The following is a 21,126-nucleotide window of genomic DNA, read 5'->3' on the forward strand; positions in this document are numbered from 1 at the left end:
TTCATAGAAAATAGTCGCAGGATGCCATTCAGCCACTCGAGCCAGCACCGCCATTCAATATGATCATGGCTGATCATCCTATATCAGTACCCCGTTCCCGCTTTCTCCCCATATCCGTTGATTCCATTTGCCCGAAGAACTATATCTAACTCTCTCTTGAAAACATCAGTGAATTGGCCTCCACTGACAGGGAATTCCACAGATTCACAACTCTCTGGGTTTCGGGTCGAGACCCTTCTTCAGACTGATTTTCTATTTTCTATTCTATTTACACTATTAAAAATGAAGAACCATAAGATCAAACGAGATAGGAGTATCAGGCCATTCGGCCTCTCAAGTCTACTCCGACATTGGTCTATCTCTCCTTCCTAACCCCATTCTCCTACATTCCCCCCATAACCTCTGTCACCAGATCTAGATCCATAACCAGATCCTTCTACAGGGCCTCGACCCGAAACATCGTCTATCCATTCCCTCCACAGATGCTGCCTGAGCCGATGAGTTCCTCCAGCATTATCTACCCCTTCTACATGACTACTAAAGCATACTGTTATATTCAGCTCAACAGGCGCACTTGCCTATAGATTTGTAAGTATTTTCGGCCCTCTTACCCAAGTCGTGGAATTAAGCCACGACTAGAAATGAAAACAATTTGAAGGCCAGCAGACAGATACGAATTTAAAATAAAGTTTTATCTTCAATATAATTACATTCCTCTTTCTGGATCTTGAGGAACCACAAGGCGAGGTAAAGCTGAATTAAACAGTTTACAATGTGCATCCATCAACTCTTCAACTTACCATAAACACCGCGTTGCAGAAAGGCAGGCTTTCTGCCAAGCACATTTATTATATTTTATTTCGGAGACAGATCGATTACGTAACGCAAAAATAACCTATCGTTATATTCGTTGGATATTCGACGTTTTCTTTCTGTAATTGAACTGATCTGGTCATTGTTCAAGCGGAGCATTCTTAATATGTTATGACCAATGAGAATGCGAAACATTGTTTTAAAAACCTCTATGCATTTACCAGCAACCCCACAAGTCAGTAAAACAAAGTTCTCATGTAACTTAACCAGTAATTTAATATAGATGAACATTCACAAGCATGAGGAAGTATATTGAAACTTGAGTCAACAAAATTATTCAATTTCCCAATACAACAGACCATAGGATCCTTCTTGAAACGTCTGCATTAAAACGACGACAGAGGCATATAGCATCCTTAAAGTTGGTAAACCAGCTAAAGTATTTAATGTAACTTCAAAACTTATATGATCTCTTTTTAAGCTGTGAAAAAAATGCTTAAAATGTCGGTACAAAAGTAGTACATTTACCATCCATTTGATGATTAAAAAGTGCGTAACATACGTACAAAAGACAAGCATGTCCACTTTAACAACGATATTCGATATAAATAAGAGTTGAAAGTTATTATATTTTATTTATGGAAATGCTTAAATAATCTATTATCTTGTAATTGTCTAACACTTCTACGGTTCATGACCACACCCTTCCATTCTCAGCGTCACTTCCCACTGTATTTTGTTCAAAGATTTGCCGAGGAGGGTAATACAATGTGTGCATGCTCTTTTGCCTCCAGTCATTTTATATATAAGAGGTTACATTTCACTTTACAGGCTGCTCGGCTTTTTAAATCAGTCAGTACACGGAGTCGATGTCAAGACGTAAAAAAAGGTCTAAAACTTCGAAAGAAAGGAGGATTACAATTAAGTTAATTGTAGTAAACCCCGTGCAGACAATACTAAACGTGCAGACTGTTTTGTTATTTGGCCTCTGACAGGTGGGGCCGAGTGGAATCACTCATTTTAATATTTGCACTGTTTTTTTAAGACAATCAGATTAGTTTCAGCACTAAATTCATTCGCGTTAACATCTATGACAAAGCTGAATTTTATTGTTTATTATTAATTTGAATGCGTTCTTCAGCTAACATGTTAGGCTTAACTAATTCTTAAGTCTACGTTGCCGTCGAAAGGATTGTCAGGCCGACCATTGCTGATACAAGTACCAGCTCATTTTCTCCCGTCAATGTTCACGATACTGCGGCTCTCTACCTGTTGGAAAATAACCTTGTATAAACAGCTAGCTCCTCGTTGTTCATTACATTCACTTGTGTATGTAAAGGAAAACCTCAAAATGTACGTCTAAGCGATTCTGGCTACTCTGAAATCTAAAACATATGCTTGCTACCACAGTGCACGAAATTTCATGAACACGTTTAGGCCCACAGTATTGGGAATAATTTGAGATGTGTTCCACATAGCGTCGTCACGAGAGAGCTTACGCATTGGGTACATAATGCATTTGAAACATAAACTGAACAAGAATGGGGAAAAACATACTTGGAAAACATCACATTAAGAGGCACAGCGTGAAAGGGTCAGTTTTGTCAAGCCCTCGGTGTGCAGCTTGAACAGCAGCTTGAATTCTGCTGGAAGTTGATGGGACTCTTGCCACTTGGTCGTGAATTTTGTTCCCTTCTTGTCATAGTAGTGATATGGCAGTTCTTGTCCTGTGTTGGGGTCCCATGCAAAAGGCCAGAATCCGTACAAATGGATCTCTTCGCAAATAGCAGAAGCCAGTGTGTATACCAGGATGCCCGTGCTTAAGCGCTTTGGAGCCAGGTGTTTAGTTTTCCAATATCTGTTCAACAGTAAAACAGAAACGTTAATAACTGTGTAGGAATGAACTGCATATGTTGGTTTACACTGAAGATCGACACAAAATGCTGGAGTAACTCAGCGGGACAGGCAGCATCTCTGGAGAGAAGGAATGTGTGATGTTTAGGGTCTTGATCGGAAATGTCACCCATTCCTTCACTCCAGTCGTTAATGACTATTTTTTATAAAAAATCATCGATATCACGATTTTTTTGTCACGAAGAATATAGCCCCCCGCCCCGTAAATGTCACACTTCTATATTTCTATCAAATATTGCCTTTCATTTGTCTTCCACTCTTTTTTCAGTACGTATTTCAGCACTTTCTCTTGGTGTTTCGTTGTCCGCTACTTAAATTCTTTGCGTGAGCTCCTCTCTCTTCTATTTTTCTTACATGGGGATTTTATATAGCAAATAGTCGGTATATACAAGAGGCATACTCGGGCCATTCTCCCACATGCCTGGGGTATGTCTTTTACGTGCCTCTAAACCCGATAATTTCTGCATGGCCCCATCTAAAAAGAGAGGAAAGAGATTCTGCAGCGTGACTTGAGAGCTCAGAAGAAGGACCTCCAGGGTGATTATCTCCGGTTTGCTTCCAATTCCTCGTGCTGGTAAGGGCAGGAACAGGGAGATAGGGAATCTGAATGTGTGGCTGGGGGGGTCTGGTGCAGGGAGCAGGGATTTAGATTCGTAGACCACTGGGATCTGTTTTGGGGTAAGGGTGAATTGTACGAAAGGGACGGGTTGCACCTTAACAGGCGGGGGACCAGCATTCTGGCAGGCAGGTTTGCCACTGCTACACGGGTGGGTTTAAACTGAATAGCGGGGGGAGGTGGGGGAAGACAAGCTGGTAATTCAACGATGGATGGATTTCAAGGGATAGAGAGTATAGGAAAAGTTAAGAAAGACACCAGAATTAACGGGACAGAAAGCTCATGAAGGGATAGGAGAGTATGGCTAAGTGAAATAGGAATCGATGTAAAAGGTGAGGTGAGTAATGGATTATTATATATGAATGCACAAAGTATAAGAAGTAAAGTGGATGAGTTTGAGGCTCAGTTAGAGATTGGTAGATATGACATAGTGGGATTACAGAGACATGAATGGCAGGAGGATCGGGACTGGGAACTGAATATTCAGGGTTATACGTCCTATGGAAAATACAGGCAGGTAGGCAGAGGAGGTGGGGTAACTCTGTTGATGAGGGATAAAATTCAGTCCCTTGCAAGGGGTGACATAGGGACTGATGATGTAGAGTCGCTGTGGATAGAATTGAGGAATTGTAAAGGTAAGAAGACACAAATGGGAGTTATCTACAGGCCCCCAAACAGTAGCCTGGATATAGGGAGCAAGTTGCAGCAGGAGTTAAAACTGGCATGTAACAAAGATAATGCCACGGTGGTCATGGGAGATTTCAATATGCAGGTAGACTGGGAAAATCAGGTTGGTTCTGGACCCCAAGAAAGGGAGTTTGTAGAATGCCTCCGAGATATAACCATATAACCATATAACAATTACAGCATGGAAACAGGCCATCTCGGCCCTTCTAGTCTGTGTCGAACACGTATTCTCCCCTAGTCCCATCTACCTGCAATCAGACGATAACCCTCCATTCCTTTCCCGTCCATATAACTATCCAATTTTTTTTTAAATGATAAAATCGAACTTGCCCCCACCACCTTCACTGGAAGCTCATTCCACACAGCTACCACTCTCTGAGTAAAGAGGTTCCCCCTCATGTTACCCCTAAACTTCTGTCCCTTAATTCTCAAGTCATGTCCTCTTGTTTGAATCTTCCCTACTCTCAGTGGGAAAAGCGTATCCACGTCAACTCTGTCTATCCCTCTCATCATTTTAAAGACCTCTATCAAGTCCCCCCTTAACCTTCTGTGCTCCAAAGAATAAAGACCTAACTTGTTCAACCTTTCTCTGTAACTTAGTTGCTGAAACCCAGGCAACATTCTAGTAAATCTCCTCTGTACTCTCTCTATTTTGTTGACATCCTTCCTATAATTAGGCGACCAAAATTGTACACCATACTCCAGAATTGGCCTCACCAATGCCTTGTACAATTTTAACATTACATCCCAACTTAGACATGGATTCTTAAAGCAGCTTGTACTGGAGCCTACCAGAGAAAAGTGGATTTACTGGTGTCTAAGGAACCAGATTTAATAAGGGAACTCAAAGTAAAGAAAGCACTAGGAGGTAGTGACCATAATATGATAAGTTTTAATCTGCAATTTGAGAGGGAGAAGGTTAAATCAGAAGTGTCAGTGTTGCAGTTGAACAAAGGGGACTATGAAGGCATGAGAAAGGAGCTGGCCAAGGACGACTGGAAAAGGATCCTGGAAGGAATGACGGTGAAACAGCAATGGCAGGAATTTATAGGCATAATCCAGAAGCTGCAGGATCATTTCATTCCAAAGCGGAAGACAGATTTTAAGGGGAGTAGGAGGCAATCGCGGCTGACAAGGGAAGTTAGGGACAGTATAAAACATGCCTACTATGTTCTGGTGTGCTAAAGCAAAGCAAGAGTTTCATTGTCCTATCAGGGACACATGACAATAAACTCTCCTGAACTCTTGAAAAAGTGTATAACATAGCAAAGAGTCGTGGGAAGCTAGAGGATTGGGAAACTTTCAAAGGACATCCGAAGGTAACAAAAAGGGCAAAACGGGATGAAAAGATGAAGTACGAAGGTAAGCTGGCCAGGAATATAAAGAAAGATAGTAAAAGCTTCTTTAGATAGGTTAAGAGAAAAAGAGTAGCAAAGTCAAATGTGGGTCCCTTGAAGGCAGAAACAGGTGAAATTATTATGGGCAACAAGGGAATGGCAGAAGAGTTGAATAGGTACTTTGGTTCTGTCTTCACTAAGGAAGACATCAACAATCTGCCAGATGTACTGGAGGACAGAGGATCTAGGGAGACAGAGGAACTGAAAGAAATTTGCATTAGCGGAGAAATAGTATTGGGTAGACTGATGGGACTGAAGGCTGATAAATCCCCAGGGCCCGATGGTCTGCATCCCAGGGTACTCAAGGAAGTGGCTCTAGAAATCATGGACGCATTGATGATCATTTTCCAATGTTCTATAGATTCAGGATCAGTTCCTGTGGATTGGAGGGTAGCTAATTTTATCCCACTTTTCAAGAAAGGAGCGAGAAAGAAAACGGGAAATTTTAGACCAGTTAGCCTGATATTGGTGGGAAAGATGCTGGAGTCAATTATTAAAGAAGTAATAACGGCGCATTGGGATAGCAGTAAAAGAATTAGTCCATGTCAGCATGTATTTATGAAGGGGAAATCCTACTTGACTAATGTTCTGGAATTTTTTGAGGGTGTGACAAGTAAAATGGATGAAGGAGAGCCAGTGGATGTGGTGTCTCTGGACTTTCAGAAAGGCTTTGATAAGGTTCCACACAGGAGATTAGTGGGCAAAATTAGAGCACATGGTATTGGGGGTAGGGTATTGACATGGATAGGCAATTGGTTGGCAGACAGGAAACAACGTGTAGGAATAAACGGGTCCCTGTCAGAATGACAGGCAGTGGCGAGTGGAGTTCCGCAAGGCTCGGTACTGGGGCCGGAACTATTTACAATATATATTAATGATTTAGATGGTGGAATTAAAAGTGACACAAGCAAATTTGCAGGTGACACAATGCTGGGTGACAGTGTGTACTGCAAAGATGATGCAAGCTGGGTGACTTGGACAGGTTGGGTGAGTGGGCAGATGCATGGCAGATGCAGTATAATGTAGATAAATGTGACATTATCCACTTTGGCGGCAAGAACAAGGAGGCAGATTATTATCTCAATGGTGTCAGATTAGGAAAAAGGGAAGTGCAACAAGACCTGGGTGTCCTTGTACACCAGTCATTGAAAATAAACATGCAGGTACAGCAGGTAGTGAAGAAAGCGAATGGCATGTTGGCCATAACGAGAGGATTTGAGTATAGGAGTAGAGAGGTCCTTCTGCAGTTGTACAGGGCCCTGGTGACACCACATCAGGAGTATTGTGTTCAGTTTTGGTCTCCTAATTTGAGGAAGGACGTCCTTGCTATTGAAGCAGTGCAGCGTAGGTTCACAAGGTTAATCCCCGGGATGGCGGTCTGTCATATGAGGAAAGATTGGAAAGACTGGGCTTGTTTTAACTGGAATTTAGAAGGATGAGAGGGGTTCTTACAGAGACATACAAAATTATAAAAGGACTGGACAAGCTAGCTACAGGAAAAATGTTACCAATGTTGGGGGAGTCCAGAACCAGGGGCCACAGTCTAAGAGGCCATTTAAAACTACTTTGAGAAAAAACTTTTTCACCTGGAGGGTTGTGAATTTGTGGAATTCTCTGCCACAGAAGGCAGTGGTGGCCAATTCACTGTATGAATTTAAGAGAGAGTTAGTTAGAGCTCTTGGGGCTAGCGGAATCAAGGGGTATGGGGAGAAGGCAGGCACGGGTTTCTGATTGTGGATGATCAGCCATGATCACAATGAATGGTGGTGCTGTCTCGAAGGGGCCGAATAGCCTCCCCCTGCACCTATTTTCTATGTTTCTATGCTTTTCTTCAGATTATTCTATTCTTAATAAATATCGCTTTTGCATTTTCCCATGGCCCGTCATGGTGGTTCTGAGACAGATTGGAATTCTGATCTTCTGCTAATTATAAGTGTACAATTTTCTCTGTCTGCATAAGCCATGTGCACAGTGGGGTAGATGCGACGGACTATGGTATGGAACGGAGTGGAAAGCCGCAGTGAGAACTTCGGAGCTGGGGATGCATTTGGGATTTCCAGTCGGATTGTTTGGAACCTGGGTTCTGTGGTTCTTTGTCACCAGGGACAAAGAGATCAGCTCCATGTTCTGATGAAGGTCATCGATTATACGGGAATTCCGTTTTTCTCTCCACAGATTGTGTTTGACTTGCTGAGTGCTTCCAGCATTATATGTTATTTATTGCAGAATTCCCACATCTGCAGTTTTTGCTTTGTTTTTAGATCCTCCGCATTAGGCTGGCTTGGATAATCGAGAGGTTGGCAGGACAGCGTTGGTTGGGATATTGGGCTGATTCCATTTCAACACTTGAGGAGTAAGTCGCGGATGACCATGTTGCATGAGAAAATTTGATCATCAGTCGATGTTTGTCAGCAAAGGATAAATCGATTAAATTTGCATAGGGAATAGTTTATTCCATATATTATAAGTTGCTAAATAATTAAACGATACTCGTGTCTCATGGGTAATGGTTGCATTAAAAAATGAACATACCATAAATTCAATTATTATAAATAATTCAGCTAATTTTCAGCGAGTATTAATGAATACCCAAAGGTTGCAGATTTCTATATTTAGAGAGGGTGGTAAGCATCTTTAATTTGACTGAAGATAGACACAAAAAGCTGAAGTAGCGGGACAAGCAGCATCTCTGGAGAGAAGGAATGGGTGACGTTTCGGGTTGAGACCCTTTCACACCTTCCAACCAAAGTGGGGAACAGAAACTTGTTCTTTAAAATGGCGATAAATCGATGAATGCAAAAAGGCAAAGAAAGCAGTCCCGTCTTTTCTCAGTAGCTCTCATCTCCTAAAGGGAACGCCGGTCGCTGCTTTGTGTTTTTCCTCGCACCACCCTGGAGAACTTCTGTTCAACCTCAATGGCTGATTGTCCATCCCAAGATGTCTAGAATGAGTAGGAAACAATTGGTTGTGAAGAATGCCGCCGTGGGCAATCAAATATCCCAGGATAATGGCAGCTGAACTCAGACACGAGGGGACAATATTCTGGGCAGGCAACACCAACCAATAGAGTAGTGGCAGCGTACACGTGAGTTCATGTGCCACAGGAGAGCAAGTGAAAGATTTCCATTTTCAGATGTACTTTTGTGATTTTTGTTTGGAATGGGTTATTTCCAATGGTGGCAATGATGTTATAATTGTGAAGCGTGAAAAGGGATGCAATGATAACTTGTTCATATAGACACAAAGTGCTGGAGTCACTCAGCGGGACAGGCAGCATCTCTGGAGAGAAGGAATGAGTGACGTTTCGGGTTGAGACCCTTCTTCGGACATTATTCGGTCGAGGCATGTTGGAGAAAGGGGTTGCACTATATTTTTGGATTGCAAAGGTAACTAAATAATCAAATTACTTAAGTGGGAGCAATTTCTTTTAACACGCGGGTTCCTGGTATGCGCAGCCTGAGATGGCGGATACGATAGTGGTCTTTAAGAGGCTTTTTGATAGGCGCATATATAAGATGGGAATGAAGGGATATGGGTACCGTGCAGGCAAGTGAGATTAGTTTGTGTAAGAAGTAACTGCTGATGCTGGTTTAAACCAAAGATAGACACAAAAAGCTGGAGTAACTCAGCAAGACAGGCAGTATCTCTGGAGAGAAGGAATGGGTGACGTTTCAGGTTGAGACTCTTCTTCAGACTGGTTAAGGATAAGAGAAACGAGAGATATAGATGCTGATGTGGAGAGATAAAGAACAATGAATAAAATATATGAAAAAAGTAATGATGATAAATGAAACAGGCCAAGCTGTTTGTAGGGACAGGCCATCTACCTGATCTCCCGGTTGCTGGACACTTTAATTCCCCTTCCCATTCCTACACAGACCTTTCTGTCCTAGGTCTGCTCCAATGTCAGAGTAAGGCCAAACACACATTGGAGGAACAGCATCTCATATTTCACTTGGGCAGCTTACAGCCCAGTGGTATGAATATTAATTTCTCTCTCTTCATGTAGCCCCGGCATTCCCTTCCTCTCTATCCTTCCGCCACCCAAGTGGCACTAACTTCTCATTTTCACCCTACAAACAGATAACAATGGCCTGTTTCCTTTATCATCATTACTTTTTTGCATATCTTTCATTCATTGTTCTTTATCTCTCCACATCACCATCTATATCTCTCGTTTCCCTTATCCCTAATCAGACCGAAGAAGGGTCTTGACCTGAAACATCACCCATACCTTCTCTCCAAGGATCCTGTCTGTCCCGCTGAGTTACTCCAGTTTTTTGTGTTTATCTTTGAGATTAGTTTATTTTGGGATCGTGATCGGTATGGACATTGTAGGCCGTAAGATATGTTCCTGTGTAGGAAAGAACTGCAGATGCTGGTTTAAATCGAAGGTCGACACAAAATGCTGGAGTAACTCAGCGGGACAGGCAGCGTCTCTGGAGAGAAGGAAGATATGTTCCTGTACTACTCTATGCTGCAGAAATTTAATAGAAAACAAGGACGTCTATTAATCAAAATATAAACATAATACACACATTGTAATCATAAATATGTGTACATCGAGTATGGTGAAGTTCTTTAAACATTACTCACTTATTGATATGTTGCATTATGTTCCCAGGCCAGGCCAACTTGACCTTCAGTTGCGCTCTATGTTCCATAAAGAAATCTACCAACGTTCTGGTTATGGGAGCAGACGTGTGAAAGAAAAACGCTGGGATCCAAAGAATGGCTCCATCCAGCTTTTTAAGATTTAGGAAAAACTTGTTTCGATCTTGAATTGTTAATAGATTGTTGTAGTACTTTTCCAGGATGCTCGGGTTAAAGGTGGTGACATTTGTTTTGCTTCCAACATCACTCTCGAAGGTTTCGGTTGGTGCGAAGTTGCAACGGAACACAAAATCGGACTTGTCGATGTCAGCTCCGCAACTGCTGCCTGTCAGGATGCCACTGTTGCCAACAACTGCACAAGTGTTGTAGTGCATCTTTAATATAGGGGGGGCCTCGGGAAGTAGTGATCGGAAATTATTGCTTACAGAAAAGACGTACTTGTGATTGGAATAGTCATAGTGCATCAACTGCCCAACTCGTACGTTTTTCTTAATCAATGTAAAATTTTTTAAGACATCGACATAGCGACTGATGTCTTTCCTAAATCAAACAAAAATGCAGGGAACAAATTAGTTCATGGCCGTGGACTTCAAAAACAATATAAATGGCTAAATTCTAATAAAAAACATTTTTAGTGAAAGCATAATATTATGATGTGTTAAGGTTTCAACTGCAGAGAGGCAATCCAATCTAAAAGCATATTTAACAAGCAAATACATCTTAATTACAATGTTATAGCTTTGAAATTGGGTTCCTAACTTACACAACCATATCATAACCTGTTAGGATTCAGTCGATTTTGTCCTTCATTCTCTTATAATTATAACTTGTGTATAACGTTGTAAAATTGTCAGATCTCCGATTTTATTTGAAAGCTCCCCTTTCATGGGAGATATTGGGTGACGAGGGCATGATAAGGACCAATTTTATACGCTTGGAATAAAGTAACATCGAACAGTCTTAAAATACGAATAAAGGGAAATAAGTCTGGCTCTTTTAGTTTAGTCGCCCTCAGAAATGTAAACTTTGCACAAATGATGTACCTTTGCTGTAGAAAGGAAGTCGTGTTGAAAGTCCATTTTGCAAGTTTGCTGCGGATATTGTTACTATGGCCATTTTCAACTGGCAAAAAGGCAGGATCCAAAAACTTCAGAGCAAACTGTGACCTGAAGAAAAATGACCAAAGTTTAATTTGCATTGACGATTACTGTGCCGAGGCTATATCTGCAACAAAATCCTCAAGAATGGGAATTCATTTCCCCATCTCACGATATCACTATAATGGCATTTTCTTTGATATCTAAAAAAGATCGCCCCATCTGATAAAACTCAGCGGGTGAGGCAGCATCAGCATAGATGCTGCCTCACCCGCTGAGTTTCTCCAGATTTTTGTCTACCTTCGATTTTCCTGCATCTGCAGTTCCTTCTTAAACACCCCATCTGAGAAAGTTATTTATATTTTAGTAGTTGGTTCTGTCAGAAACTTTCACATTTCATAAGATCATAAGAGGTAGGAGTAGAATTAGGCCATTCAACCCATCAAGTTTACACCGCCATTCAATCATGGCTGATCTATATCTCGCTCCTAACCCCATTCTCCTGCCTTCTCCCCATAACCACTGACACCTGTACTAATCAAGAATCTATCTATCTCTGCCAAATATATCCACTGACTTGGCCTGCACAGCCATCTGTGGCAAAGAATTCCACAGATTCACCACCCTCTGACTAAAGAAATTCCTCCTCCTCTCCTTCCTAAGAGAACGTCCTTTAATTCTGAGGCTATATCTCTAGTCCTAGCCTCTCCCACTAGTGGAATCGTCCTCTCCACTCTATCCAAGACTTTTGTCTTTTCCGTGAGACATATGAAGTGTAAATTCCCTCTCTTTTCCGGTCACACCTTTTCCTGGAGGAATGTACTCATTTTCTAATTTATTGTTATGCAATCATGGGGATTCCTCTCTTTCACAACTAAGCATTAGAACCAGCAACATGAAAAATGAAGCCAAGGATGAACAAGGGTGTTTAGTTAACTGAAACCTATGTCCCTGGTACTCAAATTCACTTGCACTGACTATCCACTGAAAGTCCTTAATCTTTTTTGTTTTATCCACTTCTCCAGATTAAAGCATTTTTGCTCATCAGATATTTACAACATTTGTTAAATGTGGTCATTTTAATTTACGTTCCCTTGCAGTGCCATCTCAGTTACCTAGAAATATTCCAGTTAACATTATCTGACGCATCTATTCTTTAGACAGTGAAGCTGCCTTTCGATTTTTACTGGAATATGCATTTCTACAATTTTCCCCTGAGGTATTTTCCTTAGTACATGATCAATCTTTACACTCCTTACAAATGTTGATTTTCTTTGCATCCACTCCAATTTACAAGCCTTCAAAAATCTCTTCATCTAAATGTGTGCACCAGTCTATCTCCAGTAGCTTTAGAATACCCCTCAGTCTGAAGAAGGGTTCCAATCCGAAACGTTATCCATCCAATTTCTCCAGAGAAGCTGCCTGACCCGCTGAGTTGCCATCTCTTGTCCTCAAAGTTCTGATGACATTTTCCAGAATTGTATTCATTTTTGTAAGTTTATTTTCTGCATTTTTCAATAATTGATCCTTATCCTTTTCCCCCAGCCTGATAATAGAGATCTCAAGGATATGATATCAGCGTATGTTCACCAGGTTAATTCCCGGGATGGCGGGACTGGCATATGATGAAAGGATGGGTTGACTGGGCTTGTATTTACCGGAATTTAGAAGGATGAGAGGGTATCTTATAGAAACATATAAAAATGTAACATATTATGTGTAAAGAAGATATGTGGGGCAAGTTTTTTTTACACAGAGAGTAGTGGGTAGTTGGAACGTGCTGCCTGGGACGATAGTGGAAGCAGATATGATAGTGGCATTTAAGACACTTTTAGAGAGGCAGGGAGTGGAAATTATAACATATAACATTCTTAGAGAATTGGACAGGCTAGATGCAGGAAAAATGTTCCTGATGTTGGGGGAGTCCAGAACCAAGGGTCACAGTTTGAGAATAAGCAATAGGCCATTTAGGACTGAGATGAGGAAAAACTTTTTCATCCAGAGAGTTGTGAATCTGTGGAATTCTCTGCCACAGAAGGCAGCAGAGGCCAATTCACTGGATGTTTTCAAGAGAGAGTTAGATTTAGCTCTTCGGGCTAAAGGAATCATGGGATTTTGGGAAAAAGCAGGAACGGGGTACTGATTATAGATGATCAGCCATGATCATATTGAATGGCGGTGCTGGCTCAAAGGGCCGAATGGCCTCCTCCAGCACCCATTTTTCTATGTTTCTATGTTTTCTATATTTTCTGCTCCATTCTTACCCAGCTTTTAATCCATCTCTGAGTACTGCTCTGGCTATTCAAGTATTTTAGTTTTATTTGATACAGGATACAAGATATATTTATTTGTCACATGTACCAATTGGTACAGTAAAATGTGTGGTCGCCATACAGCCATACAATAATAAAGAGCATAGACACGATAGTCTTTAACACAGACAAATGCAGTGCTTCATTTGGCACAGACTGGGGAGTGAATAGCATTCGCAAAGGCCAAATGATAAAATTATTTGATGATTCAGTACCTACTTCATTTACCCCCGATAAGGCCAACATATGGAATGTAGAACAGTACAGCAGAGGAAAAGGTGCTTCGCCCTCAGTCTCCATGCTGATCATGATTGTTAATTAAGCTAATCTCCTCCAACTGCATGTTATCCCTCCACTCCCTGCATTTCCACGTGCTTCTCTAAAAGTGTCTTAAATGCCACCATCATATCTGCTTCCACCATCACCCCAGGCAGCACGTTCCAAGTTTCCACTACTCTCTGTGTAAAAAAATTTACCCCATATATCTTCTTTATACTTTCCCCCTCTCACCTTAAAACTATGCCCTCTAGTCCTTGACATTTCCACCCTGGGAAAAAGGTTCTGACCGTCTATCCTGTCTAGGCCACTGATAATTTTATATACCTCTATCAGGTGTCCTCTCAGCCTCTGACGCTCCAGAGAAAACAATACAAGTTTGTCCAAACTCTCCTCTAATTCAGGCAACATCCAGGTAAACCTCTTCTGCGCTTTCTCCAAAACTTCCACATCCTCCCTTTAATTGGATAACCAGAACTGTACACAATACTCCAAATATGGCCTAACCAAAGTTGAAATAACTTCCTAACCCTTTTACTTAATGCCCAGGCTGAAGAAGGCAAGCATACCATATGCTTTATTTACCACTCCATCTATTTATGTTGTCACTTTCGTGGAGGTACTGTCTTGGACCCCGAGATCTGTCTGTATATGAATGCTATTAAAGGTCTTGTTATTAACTATATACTTTATTTCCCCTTACATTTGACCTCCCAAAGAGCAACACCTGACACTTGCTTTCCCATCTGCCATTTCTCTGTCTGTTTCTGCAGCTGATCTATATCCCGCTGCATAATTTGGCAGCTTTTCGTTCTGCCTGCAACTCCACTAATTTTGGTGTAATCTGCAAATTTACCAACAATCTACCTTTAAATCCAAGTCAATTATAAATATCACAAACAACTCAGGATGCAGCACAGATCCCTGCAGAACTCCACTGGTCGCAGACGTGGAGCTAGAATAACACTCAAAACCCTCTGTCCCCTATGTCAGTTCTGTATCTCGATATAGATTATCTGTTTCTTATTTACCTTTACAGTAAGGTAGACAAAAATGCTGGAGAAACTCAGCGGGTGAGGCAGCATCTATGGAGCGAAGGAAATAGGCAACGTTTCGGGCTGAGCCTCCTTCAGACTGATGTGAGGGTGGGGAGGTGGGCGGGAAAAAGAAAGGAAGAAGCGGAGACAGTGGGATGAGGGAGCACTGGGAAGGGGAGGGGAAAGCAGGGACTACCTGAAATTAGAGAAGTCAATGTTCATACCGCTGTGGTGTAAATTGCCCAAGCGAAATATGAGGTGCTGCTCCTCCAATTTCCGGTGGTGCTCACTCTGGCCATGGAGGAGGCCCAGGACAGAAAGGTCGGATTTGGAATGGGAGGGGGAGTTGAAGTGCTGAGCCACCGGGAGATCAAGTTGGTTAATGCGGACCGAGCGGAGGTGTTCGGTGAAGCGATCGCCAAGCCTATGCTTGGTTTCTCCGATATAGATCAGCTGACATCTAGAACAGCGGATGCAATAGATGAGGTTGGAGGAGATGCAGGTGAACTTCTGCCACACCTGGAAAGACGGCTTGGGTCCTTGATGGAGTCAAGGGGGGAGGTAAAGCGACAAGTGTAGCATTTCCTGCGGTTGCAAGGGAAAGTACCAGGAGAGGGGGTGGTTTGGGTGGGAAGGGACAAATTGACCAGGGAGTGATGGAGGGAGCGGTCTCTGCGGAAAGCAAACAGTGGAGGAGATGGAAGACGTGGCCAGTGGTGGGATCCCGTTGGAGGTGGCGAAAATGTCGGAGGATTATTTGTTGTATGTGACGGCTGGTAGAGTGGAATGTGGGGTCAAGGGGGACTCTACCCTTGTTATGAGTGGGGGATGGGGAGTGAGAGCAGAGTTGTGGGGTATAGAAGAGACCCTGGTGAGAGGCTCGTCTATAGTAGAAGAGGGGAACCCCCATTCTCTGAAGAATGAGGACATCTCCGATGCCCTGGTTTGGAACACCTCATCCTGGGTGCAGATGCGGCATAGATGGAGGAAGTGGGAGTAGGGGATGGAGTCCTTACAGGAAGCAGGGTGGGAAGACGTGTAGTCCAGATAGCTATGGGAGTCAGTGGGTTTATAGTAGATGTCGGTCAGTAGTCTATCACCTGCGATGGAGATAGTGAGGTCTAGAAATGGTAGGGAAATGTCAGAAATAGTCCAGGTGTATTTGAGTGCCGGATGGAAGATAGTGGTGAAATGGATGAAGTCAGGGAGTTGTGTATGGGTGCAGGAGGTAGCACCAATGCAGCTGTCGATGTAGCGGAGGTAGAGTTTGGGGATAGGCCATGGTACGTCTCGAACCAGGATTGTTCGACGTACCCTACAAAGAGGCAGGCATAGCTAGGGCCCATGCGCGTGCCCATAGCTACGCCTTGTATTTGGAGGAAATGGGAGGAGATAAATGATAAGTTGTTAAGTTGTTAAGTACCTTTACTGTAAGATACTTTGCTCATTTTAAACACGTTCTTTACTCTAATTCTGAAACTGTGCAAGCTACATTAATTGTTTGACATTTTAACTTTTCTGGTCTTCATTCTTTGTTGTTGCCTTGCAGATAGAGACCGGCTAGTAAATGTTTAAGAAGAACTGCAGATGCTGGAAAAATCAAAGGTAGACAAAAAAGCTGGAGAAACTCAGCGGGTGTGAGGTGTGAGGTGTTACACCTTGGCAGGACAAATCAAAATAGGACGTACATGATAAATGGTAGGGAATTGAAGAATACAGTTGAACAGAGGGATCTGGGAATAACCGTGCATAGTTCCTTGAAGGTGGAATCTCATATAGATAGGGTGGTAAATAAAGCTTTTGGTATGCTAGCCTTTATAAATCAGAGCATTGAGTATAGAAGCTGGGATGTAATGTTAAAATTGTACAAGGCATTGGTGAGACCAAATCTGGAGTATGGTGTACAATTTTGGTCGCCCAATTATAGGAAGGATGTCAACAAAATAGAGAGAGTACAGAGGAGATTTACTAGAATGTTGCCTGGGTTTCAACAACTAAGTTACAGAGATAGGTTGAATAAGTTAGGTCTTTATTCTCTGGAGCGCAGAAGGTTAAGGGGGGACTTGATAGAGGTCTTTAAAATGATGAGAGGGATAGACAGAGTTGATGCAATCAAGCTTTTCCCTTTGAGAATAGGGAAGATTCGAACAAGAGGACATGACTTCAGAATTAAGGGACAGAAGTTTAAGGGTAACATGAGGGGGAACTTCTTTACTCAGAGAGTGGTAGCGGTGTGGAATGAGCTTCCAGTGGAAGTGGTGGCGGCAGGTTCGCTGGTATCATTTAAGAATAAATTGGATAGGCATATGGATGAGAAGGGAATGGAGGGTTATGGTATGAGTGCAGGCAGGTGGGACTAAGGGAAAAAAATTGTTCGGCACGGACTTGTAGGGCCGAGATGGCCTGTTTCCGTGCTGTAATTGTTATATGGTTATATGGGTGAGGCAGCATCTATGGAGCGAAGGAATAGGCGACGTTTCGGGTCGAGACCCGGGTTCGATCCTGACTACGGGAGCTTGTCTGTACAGAATTTGTACATTCTCCCCGTGACCTGTGTGGGTTTTCTCCGAGATCTTTAATTTCCTCCCACACTCCAAAGACGTACAGATTTGGAGGTTGATTGGCTTGGTATGTGTAAAATTGTCCCTTGTGTGCGTAAGGTAGTGGTAATGTGGACTAAGTGGACCGAAGGGCCTTTTTCAGCGTGGTATCTCTAAACTAAACTGAACTAAACTAAATTAAAAATGCAAGGCAATGTTTCTTATGGGCCATTGAGATGAATAGTGCTCATGTAATGTCAATTTAGCCAGCCCAATAAAAATAAATGTAATGTTATGTGCTGGATCATTGACCAATAGGAAATCATTTATTCTGTAATAGGTTGCTAGTTTTTTTTAATTGTTTTTATTCAGAAAAATAACCAGCACAAGTTGGACTACTCAGCAGGTTCGTCAGCATCTGTGCTGGATGATATTGTTAATGATTCTGCCTCATTCTGATTCATCAGAGCAGCAGTTTTGCTGAAGGTCATCAACTTGAGAGTTAACTTTGTTTGATCTCTCCAAACATGCTGCTTTACTCACTGAGTATTCCAAATGTTTATTTTCTTACTTAAAATTTCTAGTACTTTGCTTTTGATCTAACTGATTTTTTGAAGCTTTGTTAAAATATTTATCTGCAGATTAAATTTCTTTCTCTCGCTGGGTAGACAGTAAGAGTGTGTTGCCACAATTCTGACTCTTTGACCGGACCTGATGCCTTTTCTTCATCATAGATAATTGTGCTTTCTATTGTCTAGGTTCAGGCTCAGCAAATTCTTCACACAGAGCATTGAGTATAGAAGTTGGGATGTAATGTTAAAATTGTACAAGGCATTGGTGAGACCAATTCTGGAGTATGGTGTACAATTTTGGTCGCCCAATTATAGGAAGGATGTCAACAAAATAGAGAGAGTACAGAGGAGATTTACTAGAATGTTGCCTGGGTTTCAGCAACTGAGTTACAGAGAAAGGTTGAACAAGTTAGGTCTTTATTCTTTGGAGCGCAGAAGGTTAAGGGGGGACTTGATAGAGGTCTTTAAAACGATGAGAGGGATAGACAGAGTTGACGTGGATAAGCTTTTCCCATTGAGAGTAGGGAAGTTTCAAACAAGAGGACATGACTTCAGAATTAAGGGACAGAAGTTTAGGGGTAACATGAGGGGGAACTTCTTTACTCAGAGAGCGGTAGCTGTGTGGAATGAGCTTCCAGTGGAAGTGGTGGAGGCAGGTTCGATTTTATCATTTAAAAATAAATTGGATAGGTATATGGATGGGAAAGGAATGGAGGTTTATGGCACTGTAGGGCCGAGATGGCCTGTTTCCGTGCTGTAATTGTTATATGGTTATATGGTTAAGAACATAAGAGAAAAAGAGAGTAGGTCCCTTGGCACCTCAAGCCTGCCTTGGGCCTAAAAAAAAGGCCCTGTCCTCTTCCATGTCAGTTTTGCATAGCCCTCAATTCCTCAATCTTTCAAAAGATCACATGCCTCGACCCGAAACGTCACCTATTTCTTTTCAGAGATGCTGCCTGACCCTCTGAGTTACTCCAACATTTTATGTCTCTAAAAGAGAGATCAATCTCCTCTGTAAATATCTCTAAAGCTCTTTACATTTCTGGCCATCCTTTGGCTCTTGAACACTATAAACACTAACTAAACTATGAACTACGAACTGTCTTGGTTGCACTCGGGGACTTTGAGACATTTTTTGCACTAATATTGTTTTTCTTAATTTATTTAACTTTATTTGTTTATTATGTTATTTATCAAGGACTGTGTTAACCGACCTGTTATGTTGCTGCAAGTAAAGATTTCATAGTTTTTGGTATATATGGCAATTAAACACTAGACTCTCCTAATTTTTTTTTAACAAATCTTCTAATATCTCTTGGGTACACAAAAGTGCTGGAGAAACTCAGCGGGTGCAGCAGCATTTATGGAGCAAAGGAGATAGGCAACGTTTTGGGCCGAAATCCGAAACGTTACCTATCTCCTTCGCTCCATAGATGCTGCTGCACCCGCTGAGTTTCTCCAGCATTTTTGTGTCCCTTCTTCAGACATATCTCTTCTTTGGCTGATAATTCTCCTGTGAACCACATGGAATATTTCACTAAAGGTGCTAAATGAATAGTGCTAAAGACAAATGTTAAAAGAGTCTGAGAAACTGCACTGTACTATTTTTGGTTCAACAATTTCCTACAAATTATTACGCAGAAAACATGATTTTTCTTTGGTATGTACTGGCATTTGCAAAAACAAGCGAATGCAACATTTTGGCACTTTAAAAAAATCTGCAATGTCCTTAACAAAGAACAAAAATTGCACTCTTGGATCGGGCCTGGAAGAGGTATCAGTGTAATTTTTTGTTTTGAGAGACTAGCACATTCGTTATTGAGATTCTCAATTCTACATGTTCTTGTATTTCAATTTCTTACCAACTTCAAGCCGGTTTTGCACCAATGTAGCCACTAGAGTATAGCAATACTGCAGCTTTAGCACGGAACATTGTTCATTCCCCAGATGTAGCCAGAAGCCACATCTAATGCCACAATGGAACCCGGTTAATTGCCCTGTTGCTTATATATGCACTCACACGACCACGTAAACAAAAGCGCCTATCCCCTCCTCCAACCCACTTAAGTTGAAGGACCTTCGCCAGGAAGATGCCGTGGGAAGTGGTCAACAATGCAGTGACCCCTGCGGTGCGCGAATGCGGCTTCGGCAGCGCGGCCAGGGAGGGAGCTGCAAGCACCGCGGTGCGGAGAGCTGCTGCCAAGGTGCACATCCGAAGGTTACAACTCGTTTATCCCCCCAAAAATCAGGCATCACCCCCTCCCCCACCTCCCCAGCATGGGAATTGTCAGCATTGGACGCGGGGGCGGGGAATGGATGTGAAATATGCCGACTCAATAGTATTGTCTGATTGGGTGGGGAAAGGGATTGAAGATGTCAGGATCATAACGCATATCAGAAGCATCGTGCCTGCGCTGCTAACAGGCCTGCCAGCTCCCTTCCAGCAATATGATCGCCGCTTTCTAAAACAATAAACCATGCACACACACTTCGCCTGTGTGTTGTGGGGAGGGGGTTAAAGGTTAATCAATGGCCAATCGATTGTAAAACAAGGTGGGTATGAGGGCTGCATCATATAAAAAAAATTTTGTTCAGGGGGTTTTGTTTTACTCACCGAAATCCACTGTGTAGCATGTACATTTTAGGGCCGGCCGAGCCCAGATATCTCGGGGTGGCGAAGAGGTTGTCCTTTTTGATTGAGACATAGCTGATCAATGATAGAATTAGCAGAGCGACGCTTAACATCACCAAGCCCAGCACACTCGCCATACGAACCATTCTGCAAATCCTCATAGTGCAACAGCTCAACAGTAAAACGACAGCAGACCCATATCTGTTCGCATATCTTAACAAGAGAGGGGGGAGGGGGGGAAGAAAGAAAAGTAAGTCGATTATATTAACAGTCTATTGTTCTGGTTTATATATGTGAATTAAAAAAATGGACGGAGTCGAAATTCTGCAATGCAGAAGTGGTAGGTGGTTGCGTTGGTGATACGTTGCGTTGCTTTATAATACCCCAACACTCCACATACACACTGCACCAGCGCTGCTTCCATCTATGCCCCGGCTGCAAGCTAAATGTGACTGGAATAGTTTTCCTCTACTTCCCCGACAAGCCTTAAGGCTTTTATTAATGAACTCTAAGCAAGTGCCTGACCGCGTACTGTAAAACAAGACAAAGATTCTGCTTTTTATTATTTAAACGATTCGGCAATATTTCAACAACAAAAAAAAATATTTAAAAAAAAAAC

At 42.2% G+C, this 21,126-nt stretch overlaps 1 protein-coding gene across 2 annotated transcripts; it reads right to left on the reverse strand.

Annotated features, from left to right (window-relative positions):
* Positions 1-671: 671 nt before the first annotated feature.
* Positions 672-20,971, reverse strand: st8sia3 (ST8 alpha-N-acetyl-neuraminide alpha-2,8-sialyltransferase 3). Of its 2 annotated transcripts, none has more exons than XM_033033081.1 (5): positions 20,891-20,971; positions 20,490-20,720; positions 11,085-11,207; positions 10,024-10,581; positions 672-2,671 (listed from the first exon to the last, which is right to left on the reverse strand). In XM_033033081.1, exons 1-5 carry the CDS (start codon positions 20,929-20,931, stop codon positions 2,386-2,388), a joined length of 1,239 nt encoding a protein of 412 aa, XP_032888972.1. In that variant the 5' UTR covers positions 20,932-20,971; the 3' UTR covers positions 672-2,385. The 2 variants fall into 2 exon arrangements, with proteins under 2 accessions (XP_032888972.1, XP_032888982.1); XM_033033091.1 differs by having other exon boundaries at positions 20,908-20,948.
* Between the last annotated feature and the right edge of the window lie 155 nt (positions 20,972-21,126).

This window comes from Amblyraja radiata, chromosome 1 (genome assembly GCF_010909765.2).
Source record: "Amblyraja radiata isolate CabotCenter1 chromosome 1, sAmbRad1.1.pri, whole genome shotgun sequence".
NCBI classification, from domain to species: domain Eukaryota; kingdom Metazoa; phylum Chordata; class Chondrichthyes; order Rajiformes; family Rajidae; genus Amblyraja; species Amblyraja radiata.